This window comes from Cheilinus undulatus, linkage group 5 (genome assembly GCF_018320785.1).
Source record: "Cheilinus undulatus linkage group 5, ASM1832078v1, whole genome shotgun sequence".
NCBI lineage: Eukaryota > Metazoa > Chordata > Actinopteri > Labriformes > Labridae > Cheilinus > Cheilinus undulatus.
In genome coordinates this window covers 47,222,784-47,248,992 of record NC_054869.1, presented here as the reverse complement: position 1 = coordinate 47,248,992, position 26,209 = coordinate 47,222,784, and the positions used below count along the sequence as shown (strand labels likewise).

Here is a 26,209-nt window from a genome sequence, read left to right as displayed (position 1 = left end):
AATAAACAATGCATATTCTATGCATTAAATAATTAAAGTGGCATGCAGTTGTAAAGTGAAATGGTTCACTTACTAAAGCTAGTTATGAACACAACAGTGGTAGAGTAACATGGACAACATTTATTATAAGTTAAAGTCTGCTCCTATCTGCACTGTGAAAATCCAGGTGGAAAACCCAAGACAGCAGATAGATAGATAGATAGATAGATAGATAGATAGATAGATAGATAGATTAAAAATAGGTTTGGGTTGACTTTATTTCCCTGATGCCTCCTCTACCCGGAAGTGGGCGTTATTTAACGTCATGACGTAAAGTGGCATTACGTAAACCGTTCGGCGCAAAATTCAAACGCCACACAGGAAGAATAACTACGGCTGTCTTTGTGCATGCCGCACAACAAATTCAGGAGAACTTCACTTGAAGACATTCACGTTGGATTTTGAACTATTGGAGGTATGTTGAGTGAAAAGGCAAGCACCTGGGAAAACTCGGACGTGTTCGTTAAACAAAAAGTAAACAATGATAACGCGTTCGTATTAGCTGATGCTAACGCTGCTGTTTTGCTAACCGTTTATAGCATGCTAACTTAAGTGGGTAACTGATTTCAGAAAGGAAACGTCGTTTGTAGTTGTTCGCTTTGGGAGTAGCAAACGATGACTGTACTTCGAAGACTTATGTTTAAATCAAATCTTTTCTCCACCCACGCCATCACTTTAGTGAATTAAAGTCATTATTGTAGCGTAGTTTGACTATGTAAAGTTGTGCGACTTTTCTAGCTGAGTATAGAGCCCATATATCCGATCTGTGTTGTCTAAGCTTCTCTACAACGCTGCTTTTAAAACAAACATGTTTTTAGAAGTTATTGGAATTAATGCATACTTCGTGTAAGGAGATTGCTGACCTAAGATAGCCTGTCACTGTATACGTACCTGTAACTGTATACTAGTTATACATTTGGCAGCGACAGCGCAGTCACCAAGGAAAGTCAGTCTATCTTTGTTTCCATGGAATAATTTTTTAACGTATTATGGAACGGTTTTCCTGCCATGGGTATAGGAATGCTCCATCAATTTAAAAAAAGACCAATCGGGACAGCTTTGTATGGATTTTGGTGCTCTTTCCACCCAAATGGAGAAACATGGACCCAATGCATTTATTTAAAATTCCCCCTTTTGTCAAATTTTGTTTGATTCTCACATCAAGCAACATTAAGTTAATCATAAAATGAAACATGAGCTTTACTTCAGTGGTTACCAGGTACAGTCACTTGGTAATGGCTTAAACACTCGGTGCACAACAGTGCACACTTGTGTCTTTGTTATGTTGCTCTGTCTGTCAGGATGACCCCATGTCTTTGCACACTTGAATTTGGTTAACAGCCCACAAAACACTTCAGTGAGCAACAATGATGAGCTCTGACCTAGTGTTAATTTTGGCAGCTATTTTTAATTTTAGTCTTAGTTTTTGTTTTTAAATGAAATGCGTTTTAGTTTTAGTCATTTCTATCCTTTTAATTTTTGTCGATGGAAATGCAAAAACATTTTCGTCTAGTTTTAGTCCATTAAAAGTCCTCAAATTTTAGTCTTTAGTAGTGTGTTCTCTGCACTGTGCCAAACCTGGGGTCCCTGCTTTCTACAGCTGAGAGGCAGAATAGATACAGATGCATAGTTTTTGACAGATTTACCCACAGTGGAGAAATATCACAGATTTTGAATGTCAGACGGCAACAACATTACATTTTAGTCTAGTTTTAGTCATCTTGACGAAAACTTAACTTAGTTTTTGTCATTTTTAGTCATCACAGATCTATTTTTGTTAGTCTTAGTCTAGTTTTTGTCATGGAAAAAAAAGGTTGTCAATTAACATTTTTAGTCATAGTTTTAGCCAATGAAATTAACACTGCGACCTGCTTTCAGTGTTATCACTCTGCTAGAAGTACTGACAAACATTTTCATAAACGTATTTTAATTTTCGCCTGATTTCATAGGCTGCTTGACGCCTCTCCCTGCTCCTATGGATAATTAACAGTTAACTAGAGATATTTTCTCAATGCTGATATATAACACCTGAAAGGAGAGTTAGATAATTTCCAAACTAAGTTCAAGTCTTGTTGTTTTGCCAGTGAACCCCTGTGTAGGTTCCCAGATGAAAGAAAGATGCAGGAGGGAGATATAATTAATTTATACCAGCACAGAAGGATAAACAACGTCATATCTGTGTGTCTCCAGTGATAATTCAACTTTGAATAACATGCAAAAAACAAAACTTCAGTATGCATAGACACCCACACAGCCCTTAAGTCCACAGTTCTCAGTCTGGTTAACAGATTTCTCTTCTGAGTTAACCCCAAAGCCAATGGCCTGTTGCCCAGTGTTGGCCTCGGACTTCAGACCACCAGGATTTTTGAAGTGGAAAAAGTGTCATTGTTTGATCACAGGGAATTGTGTTGGATGCTAATCAATAGATTGAAACAGTGAGTTCAATCTGGAATCTTAGAGCAGGGGTGGTAAAGGCATGCTTTGTCCGACTATGTTACCTTGGGCAGAAGGGTATGTCAGTTTGACCCATACCTGGTGCTTGCTCCAAGCATCCTGAGGCTGCTCGAAAAAAAATAACCTCTCAGTAGTCTCATCTACAGTCGCAAAACTTTGAGAGGACTTCAGTTTGAATGACTAGTTGCTTGAAGAAAAAGGACGACTCCAGCAACACTTGCAATTTAGAAAAAAACTATTTCCCCAGTTGCTGTAGTTTTAACATTACTGTATGTTATCAAATCATACACTTTCCCTTCTAAACAAAACACTAGGTGTCCGTTGTCCCCCACTCTCCTTTCAATAATAAACTGTTCCACAGATTATCACTACAGGCCTGGAGCACTCCTGTCAAAGCTGGATTTTCAGCATGTTTTGTAGGTGTTTTCTGAATATGTTTTTCCTTTCCTACTGTTTTTTTTTTTTTTTTTTTTTTGCTGTAGGGCTGAACAATTAGGGGAACTGATCTAATTGTAACCCCCCCCCACCCACCCACCCAACATTGCAATTGTGATTTAATATGCAATTATTTTTTAAGTTCCTCATATTATATATTTATCAACAGAAACAAGCAATATTTCATTTTATATTATAATGACAGAATATTTAAGGTAAGATATTCCTTTGTTAGTCCTCAAGGGGAAATCCAAATTTCCAGCAGCAGCAAGAGTGTTGTAGACCAGTGGTTCTCAACTGATGGGTCACAGAGCAGTTTTCAGAGGGTCGCAACTAGGTGTCTAAAAAATGGTGGCAAAAGTCCTGAAGTCTCTATTGGACATCCATTGATTGTTTTTATTTTACCCTGTTTTACTGTGAAATTAGGTAAATTTAAACGTTTGATCAATATTTCAAATAATTTATCCCATGTTCTTGCAATAAATGGCTACTTTCTCATTATAATGAAGTAATTTCACAAGTTCCTGGAATACTGGCAAACATTTACACAAAATGATGGGGGAAAGAGGGTATAGAATTTTTCAGTTTTGTCCCATTTCTTTTTTCATATATCAGGTGTTTTGGTCCAGTCATGCTCCAAACTGCAACATATTCATTTGACTAAACATGAATTGTTGAAAATGTTTTGGAAACTTTAGTCGCGATCTGTCGTAAGACAGACTGGTGGGTCCTGAGGCGGACCAGTTAAGAACCACTGCTGTAGACAAAGCAACAAGAGAGCAAAAGAGCATTCATTTAGAATGATAAATAACTACAAAATAGGAAATATAGAAACATAACTTACAAATTTAACTAAAGTTATAAATAGTATTTATTACAGCTGTTATGTACATGTTGTATATATTAGCCTACAGATTTGATATTTATACGTACACCTATACACATACACAAAAATATATACATAGACATGTGTACAGATTATATGGTATACTGCACAGGGATTATTTGCAGCCGGTTTTGTTGTGGAGTCTTACAGCTGCAGGAAGGAATGGCCTGCAATACCTTTCCATCACACACTTTAAGTGGAGCATCCTGTCACTAATTGTTATCTAACAGTGATTATTTTGATTAATTGCAAATTCAATATTGTATTGAAGGAAATGATGATTTTATGTCATTTTCATTTTAACGAGATAATCGTACAAAACTAGGGGAAAGTAGGGTTCACTTGAAAGGTAGAGCATAACATCTCTGCCTTAAAAAATGTATTACTCCTGTATTTTGACTCTCATTTCAAGTGAAAGAACTATTGCACCTTCTGCGATTTGAAAATTGCAATAAAACATATTGTGATCTAATCTAAATTTTGACCTAATTCCTCAAACCGAATTTGCAGTGCATTTGTTACATTTGTAGAAAATTTCAGTCTTTGCATTTGTTTTGGACTTTATGAATCACTTTTGAATTTGTAGGGTTTGTGTTTCTCTTTAAAGTGCGTTGTTTCTGCCATTGCCAAGCATTTGGCCACTGTAGATGAGCCTTATCTTAAAGGTGCAGTATGTAATATTCAGACAAGTAGCATTTAGCGTAACAAACTCAATTAGACATAATATTTATGAATAGGCCTATCTAAATTAGTGTTTTATCTCCTGAAAATATTAAGTTGCTATTTCAAACATTAACTTGGGATAAACCTTTTATTCTTACACAGGGAGGCAGCAGACTCTGCCATCTTGGATTTTAAATTTTGCATGTTTCTCCAACACCATAGAGGGGACCAAAAAACAGATGGGCTATTTTTTTTATTCCACTGGTTGTGACAGTTAGCACCAGACAAGTGAGCATGCGATCTAGAATCTGACTGTTATGTTGCTAATATTCCCAATTTTACCCACTGCACCTTTAAGGAAATGTGTACTGGACATGGGATATTTAAAAAAATCCATAGCGACATAGCAAGTACAACATACTTGCAACCGTATTTTGCACATGACATTATGACTGCTTGATTATGGCAGATTTCATAATCGCGGTTATTTTAATTGATAATAAGATCACAGTTTTAAACATGATTTCACGCTGAACGTCTGCATTACATGCATTGACTGGACTTTAACACTGAAACATTTACCACATGGCAAAACCTATGGACAACCAGTGTTACTCACTATGTGGCACAGTAAATGTTTAATCATGATAGCCTTGCTGTCATGAGTATGGGAAGCCAAAATTGTGGTTGAAATTAAAACTTAATTAATTGCCCAGCACTGCACGGCACCCAGTGTTGATACTGGCAGCAAAATGGATTGGTGAATAAAACCATGTGTTGAGTTGAAATCATAATATGACACACCAACAAATTTCAAAGACAAATGCCAAAGAGGCTAGCTGGGGAAATTGAAATAACCATTTCATCCTCTCCTAAGGTTGTTTGTGTAACAGTCATCAGCTTCTTTTTGTTTGTTTTGTCAGTTTCAGTGATTGAAAAAGATGAGTGCAGCCTCCACACCGGTTTCTCAGCTACGCCAAGGATGGACATCATCCTCTTTGAAAAACAAGGGTCTCTCCCCTGCAGCCTGCAGTACCCCGTTGCTGGCAGCCTTTCCTGGTAATGATGATGAGAAGGAAAGACGTCAGCGCCGAAGGTCAAGAGTCATTGACCTTCAGGCTGGAAGTGATTCTTCCTTCAATGACACTGCAACCAATAGGTAAGCTTAAGAGATGACGCGTTTGCAACCAAACTTAAGCCTTTGCTATGTACATGGTGTAGTGGCTGTCTGTCATGTTGCCTTGGTAATGTTAATGTGCTGACTATAATGCACAAGAACCATTATGGCTTAAATAACCAATTCTATTGGTCTTACAAATATAAATCTATGGGGCTTTAAGTTAATCTCCTTTTTGTATGCAGTGCTGCAGGAACCCCCGCTGCCGTGCCCAAGCTGTCAAATGCTCAGATCTCAGAGCATTACTCAACCTGCATAAAACTCTCCACTGAAAATGTAAGCAGCTGTGCGTTGTGTGTACGCATATATAGTTTTACAGAGGTCATGCAGTGTTTCTCATAGAGGGTTATCTGGAATGTATGATAATACGTGAAGTTTTATAGTTTCTCCTCTGAACTGACTGTTTTTTTTGTGTTTTTGTTTTAAGGTTTTTGTCTCCTTACAGTTATTGTGATTCTTATGTATTATCTACACTGTAATATTACTTTCTTCTCTTCTTGGCAGAAAATCACCACCAAAAATGCATTTGGCCTGCATCTGATTGATTACATGGCTGACATTCTCAAACAGAAGGATTCTGAGTTAACAAATTTCAAGGTATGAGGGGTTAATCCCCCTTATCCATTATATCTTTGAATGACATCAAGTTTTCTAGAAGTTAACTCAAATTTGATCGTATTTTATGTTACATCTCTGTCTCTTTTTATGCTTGAAAGTATTAAACCCCCTAGAATTTGTTCATTTGTTGTCAAAAAAGTATGCATTCTGTTTAAGTTGTGTCTTTTTTTCTTTAGAAAACTAGAAACTAGAAGAGCTTTAATTTTTATTTAAGTTTCTCACATTAACAAATGATTGAGATATGCCTTAAACTGATTCAATGGAGGATCAGTAAAACGTGTTTTTTGACTCTGTACTATTGTTAAAAGTTGTTTTGATACCAGTTTTATAGGGTTATTGGTTTGTCTTGGGTAGCTTTCACACTCGGGACCCGGTCAAACTGCACACTGGCGCAGGCACAGGCCCTGGTCTCGCGATTTAAGTGAACTCTGGCACGGTTCGGGCGAGATGTGAATGCAACCGCACCCAGATACAGGATAAAGTGTCGTATCAGCTATATGATGTCATTGTAAAAACTAAACCTCTCTTTCCACGGTGCGGCAGTTTGTTCACATTTTTCCTCAATAAAATCCAAGAATAATTAGAATGAAGTCAGAAAACTGTGACTCACCTTACGGATGAACACAAGTTAGAGTCAGTAAGATGAGCAGAAAAGGCAATAATAATCTCTTGCCACCTCAAAAGCCACTGTATCCGTGCAGCTCAAGCCCATTTAATCCCCTGAGCTATACATAGATACGAAGAGCGATGTTGCTGGCATCTTAAAAAGTGATTTGAAATCATCCATGGTGGCAGGATGGAATTTTATTTTATTTTTTTGTCGGGTCAAAACAAAAAAGGACATCTCTGGAAATCTTTGCTCAGGTCATGACTCGAGTGGTTGCCATGGTAGCTTCTTCCTCCTCCTCCTCCTCCTCCTCCTCCTCCTCCTCCTCCTCCTCCTCCTTGGCGGGTTTGTAAACCAGCTACATGCATACGGCCACCTTCTGTATCAGGCGGAGTATATTTGCAAGTGAGCCAGGGCACAGATCAATGTTGCTAGTGTGAAAGGAAGCTGGGGAGGAGGAGGGATAGCACCGGGTAGTGTTTAGAAACAACTGGGCCTAATTTTAAAGCACCCTTAATTAATGTATTTATCCAACAGCCAAGAAAGCATGTTTCATATCTCATTGGAAGCAGGTATTCTTATCTGTGAGAATTGAACGAGAAAATCTATGCAGCTGAAAGAAAAAGCACTAACAATGATGACACTACTGGATAAATTAACCATTTTTGATAATGTTATCTATAAAGTTATGTCTTAAATATTTGTTTATGATAAGTAACATGAATTTCCTTTAGCCCTGATTATTCATGCATTAAATAATGTGTAGTATATGATTATTGTACTGTAATACTACACAGTCCTACTCTCGTCATTTCACATGCAGTGTATGGGATGGATCTATTTCTTGTCTTTGTTTATCGGCCTATAGGTTGCAGCAGGCACTTTGGATGCCAGTACAAAGATCTATGCTGTGAGAGTGGATGCTGTTCATGCTGATGCCTACAGGGTGCTGGGTGGTCTGGGAGCCGAGACCAAACCTGGAGAAGGTTGGAGCCTAAGCAATGTTTTTACATTCTCCTTTAGATTTTTGTTATAGTTGCCAATCAGTTATAACATTTGATCACTAATTAATGACAGTGGAGGCTGTGACAACTCAAACACAACTTAAAAAAACATGGTTTTAACTTTATAGAATTTCAAAACATTTGAAATGTGTCACATCAAAATAAGATACCGGTTCCCTGTAACAACACCTCCAACATTAGCTGATTAAGGATTTCAGGGTTGCCAATCTGGCCACCCCTTTGAAATCCCCCTGCCACCAAGCCATATAACTTAAGTTGAAACAGTTCATTGCACACCACTATGCATATCTATCAGACAACATTTTAAATGCACAGGGCCAGTCACTGATCAATTATTGATGCAAAAATAAAAATCTATTATGGCCAATACAATTTTTTGACATGAAATGTTTACAGTGGAAACCGATTTCTACAAAGTAATTTCAATTAGATAAAAATCTGTAATATAAAATCAGTGACTGCATATATATTCACCCCCTTTAAAGTGACTGACCTAATCCAGCAGAGGTCTAGCCAGTTGGTGCTAGTAGTCTCACAGTTAGTGAAACTAACTGGATCAACTGGATCAGTTGAGGTCAGTGAATGTGTCTCTAGTGATTGTAGTATAACGACAAATGTGTGTGGAAGGTTCAGTCACTGGTGAGTCAGTATTCCTGGCTACCATTACACCATGAAGACAAAAGAAGAGTCCAAGCAACTCAGTCAAAATTTCCAAGGCTCTGAACATCCCCCAGAGTTCAATTAAATCCATCATGAAGAAATGGAAGGAATATGTCACGTGTAAATCTGCCTAGATCAGGCTGTCCTCACAAACTGAGTGAGTGTGCGAGAAGGGGACTGGCTGGGTTCTTCACCAGTCAAAGCTTTATGGGAGAGTGGCAAAGAGAAAGTCACTGTTGAAGAAAACTCAGATTCAGTCTGCACTAGAGTTCACCTAAAGGCATGTGGGAGAGTCCATGGTTGAGAGGAAGAAAGTTCTTTGGTCTGGGGAGAGCAAAATGGTGTTTTCTGGCCTTCAGGTAAGATACTGTGTGAGGCAGACACCAAACACTGCACATCCCTACAACACACACCATCCCCACTGTGAAACACGGTGGTGGCAGCATCATGCTGTGGGGATGCTTCGCAGCAGCCGTCTCTTGTAGGCTTGTAAAGGTAGAGAGAAGAATTAATGCGGAAAAATATAGGAAAATCCTGGAGGACAATCTTATTAAGTCTGCAAGAGAACTAAGTCTAAGGAGAAGACAAGACAATGACCTGAAGCATACAGAGAAAGCTACAAAGAAATAGTTTAAAGACAACAACCAGAATGTTCTGGATTAGCTGAGTTAAAGCCCAGACCTCAATCCAAGAGAAAAAAGGCCATTAAAAATCCAACAAAAGGGTTAAACAGCCAAGGGATGATTACTTTATAGGCACTGTATAAGGGATTTTCTCATTTGAATCATACTTAAAAATGACACAGAAGGGATTTTTTTTAATGTACCCTATTTCACCCATGTTCAGCCTGTTATTTGGCTGAATCTGAATAACATGGCAACATGGATGTTCTTTATATGCCTAGTGTTCTTTAAGGTTATTTGATATTCATCCGGGGTTTCCTGTTTTGTGTTTCTCTCTGTCTCCATTTTTAATATAACTAATTTATTGTGTGTTGGCTGTACAGATCATGGTCTGAAGGAGGAAGATGGAGATGAAGGGATTACAGGAGCTGAAGTGACTGCCAAGCAGCCCAAGAAAAAAAGGCCTCCTAAAAGGACAGTGGAGCAGAACCTGAGCAACATCAATAGCGCCGAGTCTGAGAGAAAGTGTGAGGTACAGTGTCATTTTAATAGTACGATATGTTCAACTTTTCTGAATCTAGGTGGTTAGGTAACTTGACAACATGTCAGTTGAAAAGCTTTGCATAGTATTGCCGTTTCCCATCATCTAGGTCATTACATCTGTGGTTCACATAAAAAAGATTAATGTATTTTAAAGCTGCTCCATTCACATAAACCATTTGGACCAGGGACTAAATTTTGTCCCTGTTTATTATTTTATTGTGTTGTGAGATATCCAATGGCAAATCTCCAACAGTGTTTAGGTAGACTAAAGGAATAACTAACCACAACAGCGCTATCTTGTTATATTATATTTTACTACAGTGAAAAAGATCGCAATACCTTTTTAATCACTTATCAGCCAACAATGCCATTTATTAATTGTTGTCTTGAATTAACAGAGTCATGGAATGTAATTCCTCTAGATCCACGATTCCTAGATTTTCTGTTTGTTTGTTGTTATTGGGGCTGGGAGAGTGATTTTTTTTTTTTTTAATGGACTAATTTAAACTGGGTAAAGATGTGTTTGATTATACTCAATTTATGGCTTGCTTGTAAAGCTGGAGCTTTAGAAAATGCATTTATTCTCTGCACTTATATTTGCTGATCTTGAAACCAAAAAGCATCAGCTAAATCTCCAATTTTACTTGATTCATTGTTGTTCGTATCTCTTGTCTAGTTAGGGATCAGTGTGAAGTCAAAATGAGCGCAGCAGGTAATATTATAGGGTATTTTCCTCATCCAACAGGTGAGCAACTGAAGCAGCCTTGATGCATGTAGTGAAGCAGCTTCATGTGCTTTTCTGTATATAAATATGGCCTTAGCTACTCATTTGTTGATATTGGCATATGCCAACAGTACAGGGTTTTTCCTGCATGTAAGATTACAAGGGGGCAGCCTCCAGCAAATGCTCTGATGACATGAAACTGTTATTTTCTGACAAGCATTTCACAAGGACATGGGTCATAAACTGCATTTGTACAAGGGCCAGATTTTACCCGGACAGATTCTTTTGGGGCCAGACTTTCAAATGAACTAAAGTGGTATAAAAATTTTAATCCAATTCAAGTTTTATTGTGTAAGTATTTGTGTTTTCTTTTAAAAAACATCTAATTTTTAGGCATGCTGGTAAGATCAGTCCCGAACACTTATACAGTACCCACCTATGAGGGAGTAATTGAAATATTTTGGTTGCATATTTCTAAGGCTGTGGATCACTGGGTTTGGCGTTACTATGGTGAGCTCTAATGGGGAGAAAAACCCATGCAGGAGACATGTGGTTTTTTTATTCTCAGGCAGGAAAATTGCACTCTCCAAGAACCTGAGGTAGAAATATGGCACCGGAAACTGTTGATTTAATCAGGACTGGACTGATTATAGAGTGATAATGTGTTTATTTATACATCATTTTTACTAATTATGGCTGAAAGGTAAATCTCAATAAAAATCGGATCAAACGTTCAGTCATTCCTGACAAAGCTGTTGCATTCTGATGGATGGATGGATGGATGGATGGATGGATGGATGGATGGATGGATGGATGAACTGGGAAGTTTCAGAGTTACAGCATGATCATTATGGGGTTAATTTGAGAGCTGTAGAGATTAAAAGATCTTGTTTATACACGATTAATCATCTTTGTGGGGCTGATGGGGATCTTTGATATGGCTCTCTGTGCTATGAGGTTGTAATCTTTGACTGAAATTGCAGTATGATGACAATGTGGTGGGGCTGTATCAGCAACAGTGCACGCAGAAGTAGCATCAGAATAGAGTTTGACTATTCTACATTTATTCCATTAAAGTCCCCTTCTTATCTCCACATCCCAGCATGTTGTAGTAAGCTAGATTTTTATGTTTCTATCATTTTATTCATCAAAATTTAAATTTAACAAAGAGGGTTAAACAGATTGTAAATTCTTTTGAATGTGAACTTAGCCCAGAAATTAAATGATGCATTTTTCAAACAGATAGATAATTGATAGACAAAGAGAAAAGAGAAAAACATGTCAATAGATCTAGCCTCTTGAATTGCTCTCCAAGTGCACCTGATTAATGTTTTTATTTTTAAGATGTACATATTTTCCTCCTGGGGGAGCATACCTCAGAACCCCCTCATGAATTTCAGAGTGTACATGATCTGAAAGGTACCGCCTCTGCCTCGATTTGAGCCAGGAAAAACCCTGCAGTAGACACTGCTCCATTATTTATGTGCCTTTTTCTGTGTGTCTTTTTTATGTGTCCTGCCTCCTGAGATTTGTGCCCATCTCTTTGTGGACCACCTCACCTCTGAGATCTTTTATTTTCTAAGTGTTATGTGCCTTCTGTACAAGAGTACTTTACTTACAAAAAGCCAAGGCAACATCCTTGCAATTACATTTTCATTTTATCCTTGAAGACAGCTACAAACTCTGTTTATCTATTTGACTAATGACCAACATTTTCATGTTTAAATGATTTAAATTCTTCAGTGGTCTTTCTGCTCCATTAGCAGTAAGATGGTAATTGAAGTGTACCTTTTTTAAAAATTAAAGATTGTTCCTGTAACTTGGAAGTATTTTGAATGTCTTTATTCATCTTTATCTGTCTGGTGATCAACTCTTCTTTTTGTATGCCTAGGTGGACCCGATGTTTCACAGAATGGCTTCATCTTTTGATGAGAGCAGCACAGCAGGAGTCTTCTTGTCAGTTCTCTTCAGTGAGAACAGTCGCTGTGAACTGCTCTTTCCCTCTTACATGACTCTCCTCCAGTCCAGACCCTCTTATTCTCCTCCATCTCCCCAGGGAGTCCCTGCATCTCCATTCATGGGTAAGAAACATTTATCAAGCCCAAAAGAACTGTTGTCATTCTTTCATTAACATGGCTTATTAAGCAGTCATTAAAAACTCTGAGTGACCATCTTAACTGCTGCACCATCTCTGATGTTTTATCTTTTGAGCTTCGACAAAGACATGTCTAACAACTGTTCTATGTTTCTGCAAGCTGGACTTCAGCGTTCTCAAGAGAAGAGCTCGATCTGTCCATCTCTGCAAGACTTCTCATTCACAAGCTGGAACCCTGAGCAGGTCAGAGAGCCCCTACAACCAACCGACCTTAGATTACATATTGAACCTTCCTAAATCACACCCTGTTTGGTGCTATACTGTTACACAAGCCCTTTATTGATGTGTTCTTGCCTTTGTAGTCCAATAACAAGAAGGCAATGTGCTATTTAAAACGGTTAACTGTGCTTTATGGTTACATTGCATGGCCTTCTCTCTCTCTCTCTCTCTCTCTCTCTCTCTCTCTCTCTCTCTCTCTCTCTCTCTCGCTCTCTCTCGCTCTCTCTCGCTCTCTCTCTCTCTCTCTCTCTCTCTCTCGCTCTCTCTCGCTCTCTCTCGCCCTCTAGCGCTCTTAAACCAAATGTTCTCTTTTTGGCACTAACAAATACATTATGTTGTTGCCAAACTATAACAGAACAAAAAATTATAACAAATGGAAACAAATTAAGAATTAGTTTATGTATATATAGAAATTGGAGAAAAGATTTCATATGATATATCAGGACTTAAAAACATTTTTAGCTAATAACAAATTACTTATAATACCTGACACCTTGATATGAGGACTAAAAAGTTCACAAAGGACATTCACATTTCATCAGAATCATGTGACTGCAAAGAAGCTATGTGCTCTTGCAGCTGGTGTTCTCTACTTCTGCATGGCCAGGCATAGCCATAAAAATGTATAAGCCTCAGTAATGTATTCAACCCCCTCTGCTTTCACATCAGTAGATACACTATATTGCCAAAAGTATTCGCTCACTTGTCTTGACTTGCATATGAACATTCCGTTCTTAATCCATAGGGTTTAATATGACGTCGGTCCACCCTTTGCAGCTATAACAGCTTAAACTCTTCTGGGAAGGCTTTCCACAAGGTTTAGGAGTGTGTTTATGGGAATTTTTTACCATTCTTCCAGAAGCGCATTTGTGAGGTCACACACTGATGTTGGACGAGAAGGCCTGGCTCTCAGTCTTCGCTCTAAATCAACCCAAAGGTGTTCTATCAGGTTGAGGTCAGGACTCTGTGCAGGCCAGTTAAGTTCATCCACACCAAACTCTCTCATCCATGTTTTTATGGACCTTGCTTTGGGCATTGGTGCACAGTCATGTTGGAACAGGAAGGGGCCATCCCCAGACTGTTCCCACACAGTTGGGAGCGTGGAATTGTCAAAAACGTCTTGGTATGTTGAAGCATTCAGAGTTCTTTTCACTGGAACTAAGGGGCCAAGCCCAGCTCCTGAAAAACAACCCCACACCATAATCCCCCTCCACCAAACTTTACACTTGGCACAGTGCAGTCAGACAAGTACCGTTCTCCTGGCAACCACCTTCTCCATCAGATTGCCAGATGGAGAAGCACGATGCGTCACTCCAGAGAACACATCTCCACTGCTCTAGAGTCCAGTGGTGGCGTGCTTTACACCACTGCATTGGATGCTTTGCATTGCACTTGGTGATGTATGGCTTGGATGCAGCTGCTGGGCCATGGAAACCCCTTCCATGAAGCTCTCTACGCACTGTTCTTGAGCTAATCTGAAGGCCACATGAAGTTTGGAGGTCTGTAGAGTAGGGCTGGTCGATTATGGCAAAAATCAAAATCATTATTCATTGAACTTTCTGCCTAGATTATGATTAACGAACAATTATTCCACCCCCAACCTCTGACTCTGTTTGGTCTGTGGATATTTGTCTAATTTTAAAACAAACAACTGAAAGGAATAGGCACAGATTAACAATTTATGGTTATTTACTTGAATATTTAAAGTCAAAACACACATTAGCTGAAATGAAAATGTTTGTCGTAAGAAGTCAAATTTTTTTCAAAGAAAAGGGAAAAAAAATTAAATAATTGACAAGGTAGGTTTACGTCGGTTAGCGGCTCTATATGTCTTTTTTTGATTATTTTTTTGATTCATTGCCAAGCTCTACTGTAGCAATTGACAGCAGAAAGTTGGCGACCTCTGCACACTATGCACCTCAGCATCTGCTGACCCCGCTCTGTCATTTTGCGTGGCCTTCCGCTTCATGGCTGGGTTGCTGTTGTTCCCAATCGCTTCCACTTTGTTATAATACCACTGACGGTTGACTGTGGAATATTTAGGAGCGAGGAAATTTCACCACTGGACTTGTTGAACAGGTGGCATCCTATCACAGTACCACACTGGAATTCACTGAGATCCTGAGAGCGACCCATTCTTTCACAAGTGTTTGTAGAAACAGCCTACATGCCTAGGTGCTTGATTTTATACACCTGTGGCCATGGAAGTGATTGGAACACCTGATTTCAATTATTTGGATGAGTGAGTGAATACTTTTGGCAATATGCTGTATCTCTGAACCTTGTAGAGAGGCTGAGAAAAGAGATAAGAACTGGGCAGGTCTCGAGGATCTGCTGCTCTTGAAGCTTACTTTTCTTTGTTGTGCATTAGCTGGAACTTCTTTTTCCTCTGTTTAATAACAGCAGTTGTGAGCATCACCTCTCCCTGGTGCTCAAGGGGACAGAAAAGCAACTGGTGTTGTTTATCCAGCATCACAGACTTCAGTTCATATTAGCAATTAATTGGGAAAACAATCGATACTTTGCAAAAGATAGAATACGATATATAGCCGTGCAAAATATCACAATACTATGCTGTATTGATTTTTTTCCCTCACCCCAAGTATGCAGCAAGTGAGGCAACATGGATGCAGAGAAAGACAAGAGCAATGCGGGAGGAGAGAAGCTTGTCAGCAAAAAGTAAAACTCTGGCTCAGTTATTTGGAGATGGTTTAGTGTCTAAAGTTTCAGACGAGGAACAGAACAATGTTTTCTTTAGTGTGCTGAAAGCATGCTGCAACAAAAGGTTTGAGCACAATAAATCTCTTCCAACATTTACAACAGTAGCACAAAGTACAGTGCAAAGAGTGTGTAAAGCTATGCTGCAACCCAGAACCTGAAGCCTCTGCAGCCATCTGCACCGAGACAATCATTGCTGCAAGCATAAATAAGCAGTACTATGCCATATGACAAAAAAGATAAAAAAGGGTGGCAGTACCTAAGCTGTCATCCAACTGTCATCTGTTGCCTTTGTCTTTGGTTCAAAATTGTCAGGGCAACCCCTGTAAATGTAATCATAGCCGTACCAACATGCAGCAGGTTTTGAGCGTCCAGCTTCCTTACAGCGGAGTCTCGTGAGATTTAACGAGTAATTGCAAAGCTAATGCTCAAAACTCCCTTGAGTTTTATTTTGCCAAAAACTTTGATGGAAATGCAGCTACTTTCTCCATTACCTAACCTCTATTTTTCTTATGGATCAGATTACTTACCTGCACCTGGTTTATTGGGATTTGACTCAAAGCTTACTGGTTTTGTCAATTTCTTACAGAAAAGATATATAAAGATATTCATATTGGCTGTTGCCGTTGAGCTTAAAATATGGAGATATGATCTTTGGTCCATATTTCCCAGCCCTACTTTGATAACTGTGATCATTTTGTCACCATAATTGTGATTTGAAAGGTTAATACTAAAAGTTATCCCTAATCTGCTCATGCTTTTTAATGCTTGGTGCCTGATAGCCTTCATGTTCTTCAGGAGATCCCAAAATGAAGAAACTTCTGCTCTTAGTATTTTCCTGAAAGTAATGATTTGTTCAGCATTTCATATGAGCCTCCTGAAGCCATGGTTTTAACTGTTTAGAGCCTCGCTAGAGGCTCATCTGCTGAGATAACAGATTCAGGATCGAAACTAATTAAAGCAGAAATTGTTGTATTGGGCGACTTTAAGCGTACTGCTGATAAAGAGCACAGGCATCCGTGCTTATGAGTGTATGCACGCAGCATCTTCTCTTTCTCTTTGTTTCTCCTCTCATTCTGTCTCATCCAGGCTAATGTTGAAATTTTCTTTTTGCTATTCTAACAGTTTACCAAAGTAAACCCAGTATTGTTACAGAAAACTTCCAATAAACTATACATAGGCTTTTAATTTAATCTTCAGGTTAGAATTCTGCAGGCCATTTTTCCTGTCCTTCTTTGTCTATCACATCCCTGAAAAACCTGTGTGACACCAGATATCTTGTGCACATAAAAACACAGATACTGAAGTGATACTTGATATGCTTTCAGACTATGAATCAGCTCTTGGAGAAGATGAAGCAGGGTGAACATGTGTTTGACGTGAACGCTGAGCCAGAGCCCGAGCCTGAGCCTGAAGAAGACGACTGCCCTGATTTTGATGCGGATTATGACGATGGACTTGGAGGCTGTGAGGAAAGATCCAAAGAACACAAAGAAGGCTGTGAAGCCTCTGGTTCTGGCAAAGGAAGGTAAGACTTTGCCGCATTTAAATGTCTAACTGTGATGATTGTTGTTTGCTTTTGTTTCATTATTATAATGTTATGAGGAAAATTAAACAAACATTTGTTTCTTAGACATGCCTCTCTTTCTTTTTTGCTTTATTGCCTTCTCTTATTTTCAGTGATCTATAATGTTCTGTTATGTTCTGTATAGCCTCTCTCCTTAATGCCTTCTTAATGCTGAAGGAGTGAAATGCATTAGTCATAATGATGAGGCTTGAGTAATTGCATTGCCTTTACTGATGGAGTAGGTATTACACTCATTAGAACATACTTAATGATAAAAAATTAAATTCTTACAGGGATGTGATTCCCATTGGAGAGGGAGACATTGCCACCATGTGTCTGCAGCTGTCCTCACAACCCAGGGAGTATTCATACTTCAGCCCCAGGACCATGGCCACATGGGCTGGACCCGGCTACTGGCAGTTTAAACCAAAGCACAAGCGTGAGTCCAAGTCTACAATAGTACTCAGAGATATACGGCAGAATAAGTCATTGCATTTTTTGGGGTTGTCAGTATTGTAATTATTGATTATCCCATGGTTTAAGCCAATGTAGCAGTGGATATTATAACATGTTTAACAGAATATCGATCTTTTCTGTAGTTGTTTTCCTGAGTGGCCCCGACTTGCCACACAGTTGTTTTTATGTTTTGTTTTGTTTTTTTCACAATAACTATTTTTCTCCCATGTGTTTAATTTTTTGGTGTCATTGCATAAATTATAGCTCTCTCCCTAGAAACAGAGACTCTTTAGTCTTTGAGTGCTTGACCGTCCTGTTAAAAGTGTGCATACAAACAATTATCTGTTTATTATCCTCCAGTCGACCATTTGCCTGACAAAGAGACGCGTAAAAGAAAGCCCAAGAAGACTTTTGAAATAGACTTCAATGATGATGTGAACTTCGATACCTACTTCCGCACCACCAGAGTAAGACAGCTTTTTTTTTTGTCCTTCCACAGCATATTTAATGTAATGTAACTCTTGTTTGAAAGTTATACAGTGCATTTAGAAAGTGTTCAGACCCCTTCACTGTTTTCATTTTTCATATGTTGCAGCCTGATGACACTGTCAACAAAAAATCTTTTTTATTCTCATTAATCTACACTCATTAACACATCATGACAAATCAAAAACTGGATTTAAGAAATGTTTCAAATCTTCTAAAAATAAAAAAAATAAAACAACACCGTGACATACTAAGTATTCAGACCCTTTGCAAAGAACACTTGAAATTTAGCTCAGGTTCCTCCTGTTTCTCTTGACTTTGGCTGAGATGAACTACACCTTGACTGGAGTCCACCTGTGGAAAATTAAACTGACTGGACATGATTTGGAAATGCGCAATCATTGCAGGACCAAGCCATGAGGTCGAAAGATCCTGCATCTGAGCCTAGAGACAGGATTCTTGGACCTCATTGCTTGGTTTTCTATAGAGGCCCTCTATAGAGAGGTGTGTGCTTTTCCAGATTATGTCCAATCATTTATTTTTCCTTAGGTAGGCTCAATTTTTTTTTTAGATTTTGCAAACATTTGTAAAATTCTGTTTTTGCTTTGTCATAATGGGATACTGAGTGTAGATTAATGAGAATAAAAATGGTTTTTTTTTTCTACTGAAGCATTAGGCTGTAACAGATGAACAATGAAATAGTGAAGGGGGGTCTGAATACTTTCTGTTGCACTGTATGTTAAAATTATCATGAGATTTATGTAAATCTTCTCATCCAAATTTCCAACACGTTGAAACCATGCTGGGAGCCTGATAATAACTATATGAACTGGATCGTATTGTCTGCTGTCTCTAACAGGCTGCCACTACAATCACAAAGTCTGCTCTCAGTGCCAGTAATAAGAAAACAACTCTGCCTGCTGACTTCCAGTTTCCCCCAGAGACACTTTCTCAACTCAGCTTCAAACCCTCCAGCTCGGTGAGTTTTACCACTCCCGTTAGCCGACAGAAGAAGTTCGAGACCCACAAACTATTATTGTTCTGAGTGAGATTGGGACTCTAGCAGACACATTTACAAAACATTAGATAATGCAAGTTAGTTTGCAATTTCAAAACCCTCAGCTATCATGGTCAAATAGAAAGTATGTCTCAGGAAATTGTCATGGATTTCTCTGTAACTACAGTGAAGCTAAAGGTTCGTATTAATACATTTTGGGTGCAGTGCATAAATCTGCATTTTAATGCTGTCATTTCTCCTGTTTCGAGTACTTAGATTATCTCAAATATTTCTAAATGTTTTCAAAGCTTGAGAAATTTCTATTTGGCATAATTATGATGGGACATAACTAATCTAGTGTGTCTACTGTGGACTCATTAGATGAACAGCGCTACCTCTAGGTAGGGATGCAATTATTACAGATCTGGAAAGTTATGATTATAGTCTGAGAAATCTCAGTTTAACAATTTACTGTGCATTAATTTTTTAAACTCGAATGCAAAAATTGCACAAAAATTCTGTATAAATTTAATTATTCTTATTTCTGCCTTTTAAAAAAAACATAATTATGTAATAATCTGGTACAAAATGATTTTAAAAATAGTTTTTAATATCTAAACTTATCATACATATGTCCCTGGAGATGGTTAAACCACATAAAAATGAGGTCCATAGAAGCTGGTATGCACTGACAATGTTCCACTTGTCTTAATGTTGTCTCCACAGAACATTTTAACCCTTAACACCAAAGCCTGTCAATGTATAATTGTTTCCCTGTTTGTAGTACATTTGTGACTAGAAACGCACTCTGACAGCGCAGACCTCTGCCAATACCCCTATTTCCCAATAGTAAAGAATCCTTTAAAAAATTCCTGGATCCAGACAGTGATCGAGATCACTCCCAAAATCTAATCAGTTCTTATGCCAGTTCTTATGCCATTTCTGACATTTTCTGACAATTTCATCAAAATCCGTCCATAACTTTTTAAGTTATGTTGCTAACAAACTAACTAACAAACCCTGCCGATCACATATCCTCCTTGGCAGAGGTAATTATAGCTGTATTGATTGATGCTGTAAACCGAGGGTGTGAAAACTCAGGCCAAATCTGGTCCATGGTATAACTATAATTTACAGGCTAATTATGAATCTTTGCCATGAAAATCTACACTCTAAAATTGATTTAATTTTTAATGGTCTTTAAAGCGAGGGTTTTGTCTGACCTGACATAATCGGTTCTAACCAGAAAACATCAGATCTAAAGCAGCGGTTGCTGTTCACCATGTAGTCAATCGGCTTTTTTTCAGCTAAAATAAACTTTTCTATAAAGGAGATGTGCTACAGTCATTAAATAATGTAACCAGTTAATGCATAATTAAATAATAATTTATAGTAAAAGTAATAAAGACGTGTTTATTTTATTGTCCTAGTTGAGTAAAGAGGGTGAGAAGAGATTGTCTGGAGAGATTGGAGAAGGCATCGGCGACTACGACTACAACAACCCCAACGACACAGCAAACTTCTGTCCTGGTCTGGAGGTTTGAAATCCTCTTTCTTTTGTTTCATTTTTGTCTGTTTATTTACTCTTTCTTCATCATTTTGATTAGGAGTATTTTATTGAATTCAGTGATGAGTTAAATTAATTTTACATAAATGTGATGGGCACCCTTTTCTTTTGATACTAAGAAACCTCCCACAAGTTTGGGTTGAAAAGAGGTTCGCAGAGCATTTGATTTATTCTTTTCTGTTGAGTTTCAAACTAAATTTGAACAAACAAAAAATAAAATGTCTCAAATAATTTACCCATATGGCATTATGGCATAAAAACCTCTTTATCTGAAATTGAGCAAGTATCTCTTGCTACCAGAATCAACTTTGTAAAAGATTTTTCCTGAAAAATTCTACTGTAGATTTGTCTCACTGTGAGGGCTTCATTGTCCTGATGAACCAGAGACAGATAATATAACAGCCATTAGAAGTCACAAACACTAATCAGGAGCTGTACATCGACTGGCCATCATTCTGACATCAGTTTGTGGCTCTTCCTATTTAGAATGGCGACAGTGATGATGATGTTGAAGGTTTCATCAATAAAGATGATACACAGCCTTCAGGTGACAGTTTACCTCCGCCCTCACAAGATCTAGAGGGCATTTCAACTTACGGGGAGGACAATCTGGTACCTGAACCACACAGGGTGAGTAACATGACATTTAAGTGGTCTTGTTTTTTCTGTAACATCTCTGTGCATGTTTCAATGAACAGCTTTTATAATGCAAATGCTCTAAGATCTTTGACTTACTGTGCATTCAAGAAGTATTCAGACCCCTTCACCTTCTTGTTTTTCTTATGTTACAGCATGGTTATTCTCATTCATTTTTGCTGAGATGTTTCTACACCTTGATTGGAGTCCACCTGTTGTAAATTAAACTTAGTTTGGAGGGTACACACCTCTTTGTAGAAGGCCTCACAGCTGACAATGATATCAGAGCAGAAACCAAACCATACGGTCAAAGGACCTTCCTGCAGAGCTCAGAGAGGATTGTTGACAGGTGCAGATCTGAGGAAGACTATAGAACAATTTCTGCTGCACTGAAGGTTCCTGAGAGCACATAAGCCTTCATAATTTTGAAATAGAAGAAGTTTGGTACAACCAGGACTCTCTTGGTTGCACGGCCAGATTAAGCAGTTGGGGTGAGGTGACCCTGATGGTCTTGGTCCCAAAGCCCTCCAGCGACCTGGGCTTATGGCAGAGTAGCTGGATGGAAGCCTCTCCTCAGTGTATAACACATGATGGCCTGCTATGAGTTTGCAAAAATCTTTTAATGAAAGCCATGATGGGGTTTGATTCATTTTTTTTTTTTACTGTAGCACCACCATAAAACATAACAATGAAAAAAGTGAAGGGGATCTGAATGCACTGTTGAGACTTCTATTAATACAACTATGTTGTTTTATAAAGTGATCTGGTTTCAATAAGCTCTTTTTCCTATGCATCTTCATAACCAAGGCTGTAGCCTGCTCTAATGTCAGTGAGAGCCAGAAATATTTCAGTCTGCTCTACCAAACTGTTTATTAAGGATGGTCCCTTTCTTTTGCACAAGTTTTTGCTGAAACTTTCATATTAACCGTATATGATTCATATCCAGCTACAGTCTGAGTTCTGCAGTGTGCAGCTTCTTTAGCTCTGCAGTGTTGAATTATTGCAGAAACAATTGGTAAATGTATTAAGATTATGCAAACAGGTGCCATGTTCACATTAAAGCAGTTTCAATCAACGATCAGAATTTTACATTCCCTTGATTTTCAGGCCTAATGCTAATGAATGGTAAATGTACAGCACTTTTCCAGTTCACACACTGGCAGCAAAGGCTGTCAAATGAAGTGGCCATGAGTATTACCTGATCACATTCACACACGTCCATTCACATTCACGTGCCACTGATGCCACCATGGAAACAATATGAAGGAGCTGGGGTTAAACCCTCAACAACTGACTACCTATTTAGCCACAACTGCATTGAAACAATCACATCTCTAACTAGACATGAGCAAGACTTTGTAAAACTTACATTTTTGTTTTGCAGGTGTACAAACGGTTAACTATTTTATTGGTTGTTTGTGTAGGTCAACAAGATTGAAATCAACTATGCCAAGACAGCAAAGAAAATGGACATGAAGAGACTCAAAAACAGCATGTGGACTCTTCTGACTGAGAGCCCAGAAAAACCCACAGAGGTAAAGATGGTTCTAATTATAAAACAATAACAATACTATTTGATACCACATGCTTTACACAATACAGTATCTGTTATTTTTATGTTTGATGGTTCAAAAAAAGTACCAGTTATGAAGGAAAAACAGATGCAGTCATATTTCCATGCCAAAGCTGCAGCAAATAAGAGAAAAGGATTGAGATTAAGTAGAGAAAGAGCACGGCTAGTGACAAACAAAGCAGTGCTACAGAGAAATAAGTCATGTTCTGATTGTTTTAAAGTGATTACACTGTTAAAAAAAAAGGCCTTGAAAACACATCCAACATCTGCAGGAAGGTGCAGGGCTTGGATTGCTGCTGATTCTTTTTGCCCAGTGTGTCTTTGCTTCACCCTCCATCACAGCCTAGACTCTCTTAACTTTTCCATGTAACAGTCATTAAATAAGTTTTGATTGGTAACTATTCAAGATGCACAAATAACATTATTATTATACAGATAACATGAGAGAGAGAGGGCATATGTCACCTGTTCCGTAAAGGTTTTCTAATAGGTTTTTTGCACTGATCAGTCCAACTCAGTTCGGTACAGCAAAGTACGAGTCTATTTGTGTTTCTGTTATCAAAAGTTGGAAAAGGTCCCAATTACCTGACCTGTACTGTCCTACCGTTTCGGCACCCTTCCGTAGGGGTACCAGTCTTACCTATGCATCCAAACAAGGTGGAGCTACATCTGCCTTTGGCTGCAGATGTGTAAAGCATAAAATCCTTGCTTTTAGATTTCACTCTGGTCTTATGTCATTACATAGATGCAGGGTAGAGGAGTGTGTGGTTAGAATGAGCAGTTTATATCTGATTTCTGATGTAATGATTTCTGCCTTAATGTTCCCAGCAGGAGGTGGAGACGGTGGAGAAGCCAGAGGTGTGTGGGGAAAAAGTTTTCAGTCAGACCACAAAGACATTGCTACAAAGGTACCGACAGACCTCCTACCAAGCAGGCTATACATTTATGAGGAATAATAATGGCTGAACAAGGCATACATGTTTTTCTGCTCCAAGCATATCCTTTTGCTTGTTTTGAGCTGTCGGCTCATTTAGTAACCCTGTGTTCTTTGATCCTACTCAGCAGTGTGGGCATGTTTTTAGCAATGAGCCTGGCAGATAGGAGTTTTTCCAAGCCTTGTTCAAAACAGCTAGTAGCGAATAAGAAAATACTGCTTCCTTAAAATGGTTGCATTTAAAAACCGTTGTTTGTCTTTCTCCTTCTCTGTGTTTTTGTGGTGGTCTAGATTGCCAAGTACCATGGCTCAAAACCTGTCAGTGCCCCTTGCATTTGTTGCTCTGCTTCATCTTGCCAATGAAAAGGTGAGTTTTTAACACTATGGCTGCTTATTTAACAGTAAAAATCTCCAAGTCCTGCAAAGTTGAGTGTAATATTTTAGGATACCAAACCATTTTAAACAATGAAAACAGGTGTTTGACATCTTTTGAATAACATATATGCAGTTAACTTTGTCACAGTTATTTTTACTTTTGTCAAGTGTGAAAAACATCCCAGGTTTAGGTCATTTATCAATTTCACCAATGTGTTCTGCCTCACACAGGCTTGCCCATAGATCAGGCTGGACCCCTGACAAACCCAATGAATGGGCCTTCCTAGTTGTGATTTATTGATAGTTTCAATACATGTGCATTGGATTTGTGAGATTGGTGCTAGCGTCCTAGCTAACAGTTACTTCACTGTGGCACAGTTCTTTTCCTTTTTAACCCATCTTTGCTAATTTAGCCTGTTTTTGACACTTTCACCGATTTTTTGAGACAATCTAACGCCTCTTCATCACTTTTTTTCTCCTCTTATTTTTGCCACTTTAAACACATTATTGCCACTTTTAACCAGTTTTGCTGCTTTTAAAATGCCATTTCACCACCTTTAAACCCTTTATGCCACTTTTAACCCATTTTTGCCACCTTTCCTGCCACTTTTGAACCCTTGGCTAACAGTTAATAACCTTACAAAGCAGATGGATTTGCAAGACTCCATCTCTGTCATCAGAAAAATCCATCTTGAAAAGTGACAAATCCACATTTGTGTCGAGCTGAGCACTGTTAGGACCAATCAGCATCATTTAAGGAGGATGAGGCAGTTGCTATGGATGGATTTAGTTGTTTTCAATGGCTTCATCATGGGTTTGTGAATGTTACGGGTTAGGCCTGCCGCAGGAGCTATTAGCTTAAATGTAATTAAGGGAAAGTGGCACTTTAATCGAAACTGAACAACATTTCTTTTTAAAACAAGAGCAAAGAGCCACACTGAAAGCTTTTAACCACTTTTTCCACCAATTTTGCCACTTATCAATTTTCCACAACTGTCAGCCATTTTTTGCTTCTTTTTTTTTACCAATTTTTGCCACTTTATAATCTAATTTTACCATCTTTTGCACCTGTATCTGCCACTTAAACCCTTTCCACCAATTCTTCTGCCTTCTTTTGTTACTTTCCACTCTTTGTTGTCTATACTGACAAATTTTCACCGTTCCTAAGCTCTTTTCAACATACTTTTCTCCTTTTTGCCCTTTTTAACTGCTTTCCCTTTTGCCCATTTTGACTGCTTTTCCCCACTTGCCATGCACATTTTTGCCACTTTGAAACCCTTTTCACCATTTTTTCTGCTGGTTTTGCCACCTCCTGCATATCTTTGCCTCTGTTAATACGTTTTGCCATTTTAAACACATTCTTGCCATTTTAAAGCCATTCCGCCACTTTTAACGTGTTGCAATTCTGCTTCAAATAAAGGGGTTTACATTTTTAAGAAGGCTACATATTGCCAGATAAATTATAAACAAAAAATGCATGGTTATCACAGATCAACTTGACAATGGACCATGATTTCACTGAGTTCCATGAGCCCCAGAGAGCTCTCCCTTTAACCCCCCTTATAGGCGGCTCTGCACACAGATGAGTGCTTAGACAGTTGAAGTGGGAAATATCAAATAGAATTTTTTTTTATGTGTTGCCAGTTTTTAGGGGGGGAAACAACAAAAGTTTCCATGTCACATGTATGATCTGAAGTACATTCTGTCTTTTGCAGAACTTGGAGCTGGTGAAGGTCGATGACATGTCGGACATCATCATCAAACAAGGCCATTGAAGAGAGATGAAGATGGGCATAATGGAGAGTTGCTGTTCTTTCTTCTCCCTTTGTATTGTAAAATACCTCATGTTTCGGGGACCCTGTTTTATATTTGTATATTATTGAATTTAATCATTTTCTGGCAAATACATCATCAAGAAATCTTCAGATGACACCTTTGCCTTTTCTCCAAAGGCTAACCGCCCGTCGTTGCTTTTTTTAGATGCTTGTCTTGTGTAGATAACTTCACTGCTCAACTGCCATGAAACAAATGTATGTTGTCATGGCAAATAAAATCTTTTTATTTTTCTTGTT

General features: G+C 38.4%; 1 protein-coding gene across 2 annotated transcripts; it reads left to right on the top strand.

Annotated features, from left to right (window-relative positions):
- The first annotated feature begins 327 nt into the window (after nt 1-327).
- ncaph (non-SMC condensin I complex, subunit H) lies at nt 328-26,209 on the top strand. 2 transcript variants are annotated; one of them, XM_041787692.1, is made up of 18 exons: nt 328-454; nt 5,401-5,636; nt 5,840-5,930; nt 6,159-6,251; nt 7,748-7,865; nt 9,571-9,719; nt 12,346-12,535; nt 12,710-12,792; nt 16,875-17,074; nt 17,407-17,552; nt 17,930-18,036; nt 18,915-19,034; nt 20,483-20,590; nt 21,106-21,249; nt 22,680-22,790; nt 23,660-23,736; nt 24,054-24,129; nt 25,853-26,209. In XM_041787692.1, exons 2-18 carry the CDS (start codon nt 5,419-5,421, stop codon nt 25,910-25,912), a joined length of 2,091 nt encoding a protein of 696 aa, XP_041643626.1. In that variant the 5' UTR covers nt 328-454; nt 5,401-5,418; the 3' UTR covers nt 25,913-26,209. The 2 variants fall into 2 exon arrangements, with proteins under 2 accessions (XP_041643626.1, XP_041643627.1); XM_041787693.1 differs by having other exon boundaries at nt 23,657-23,736.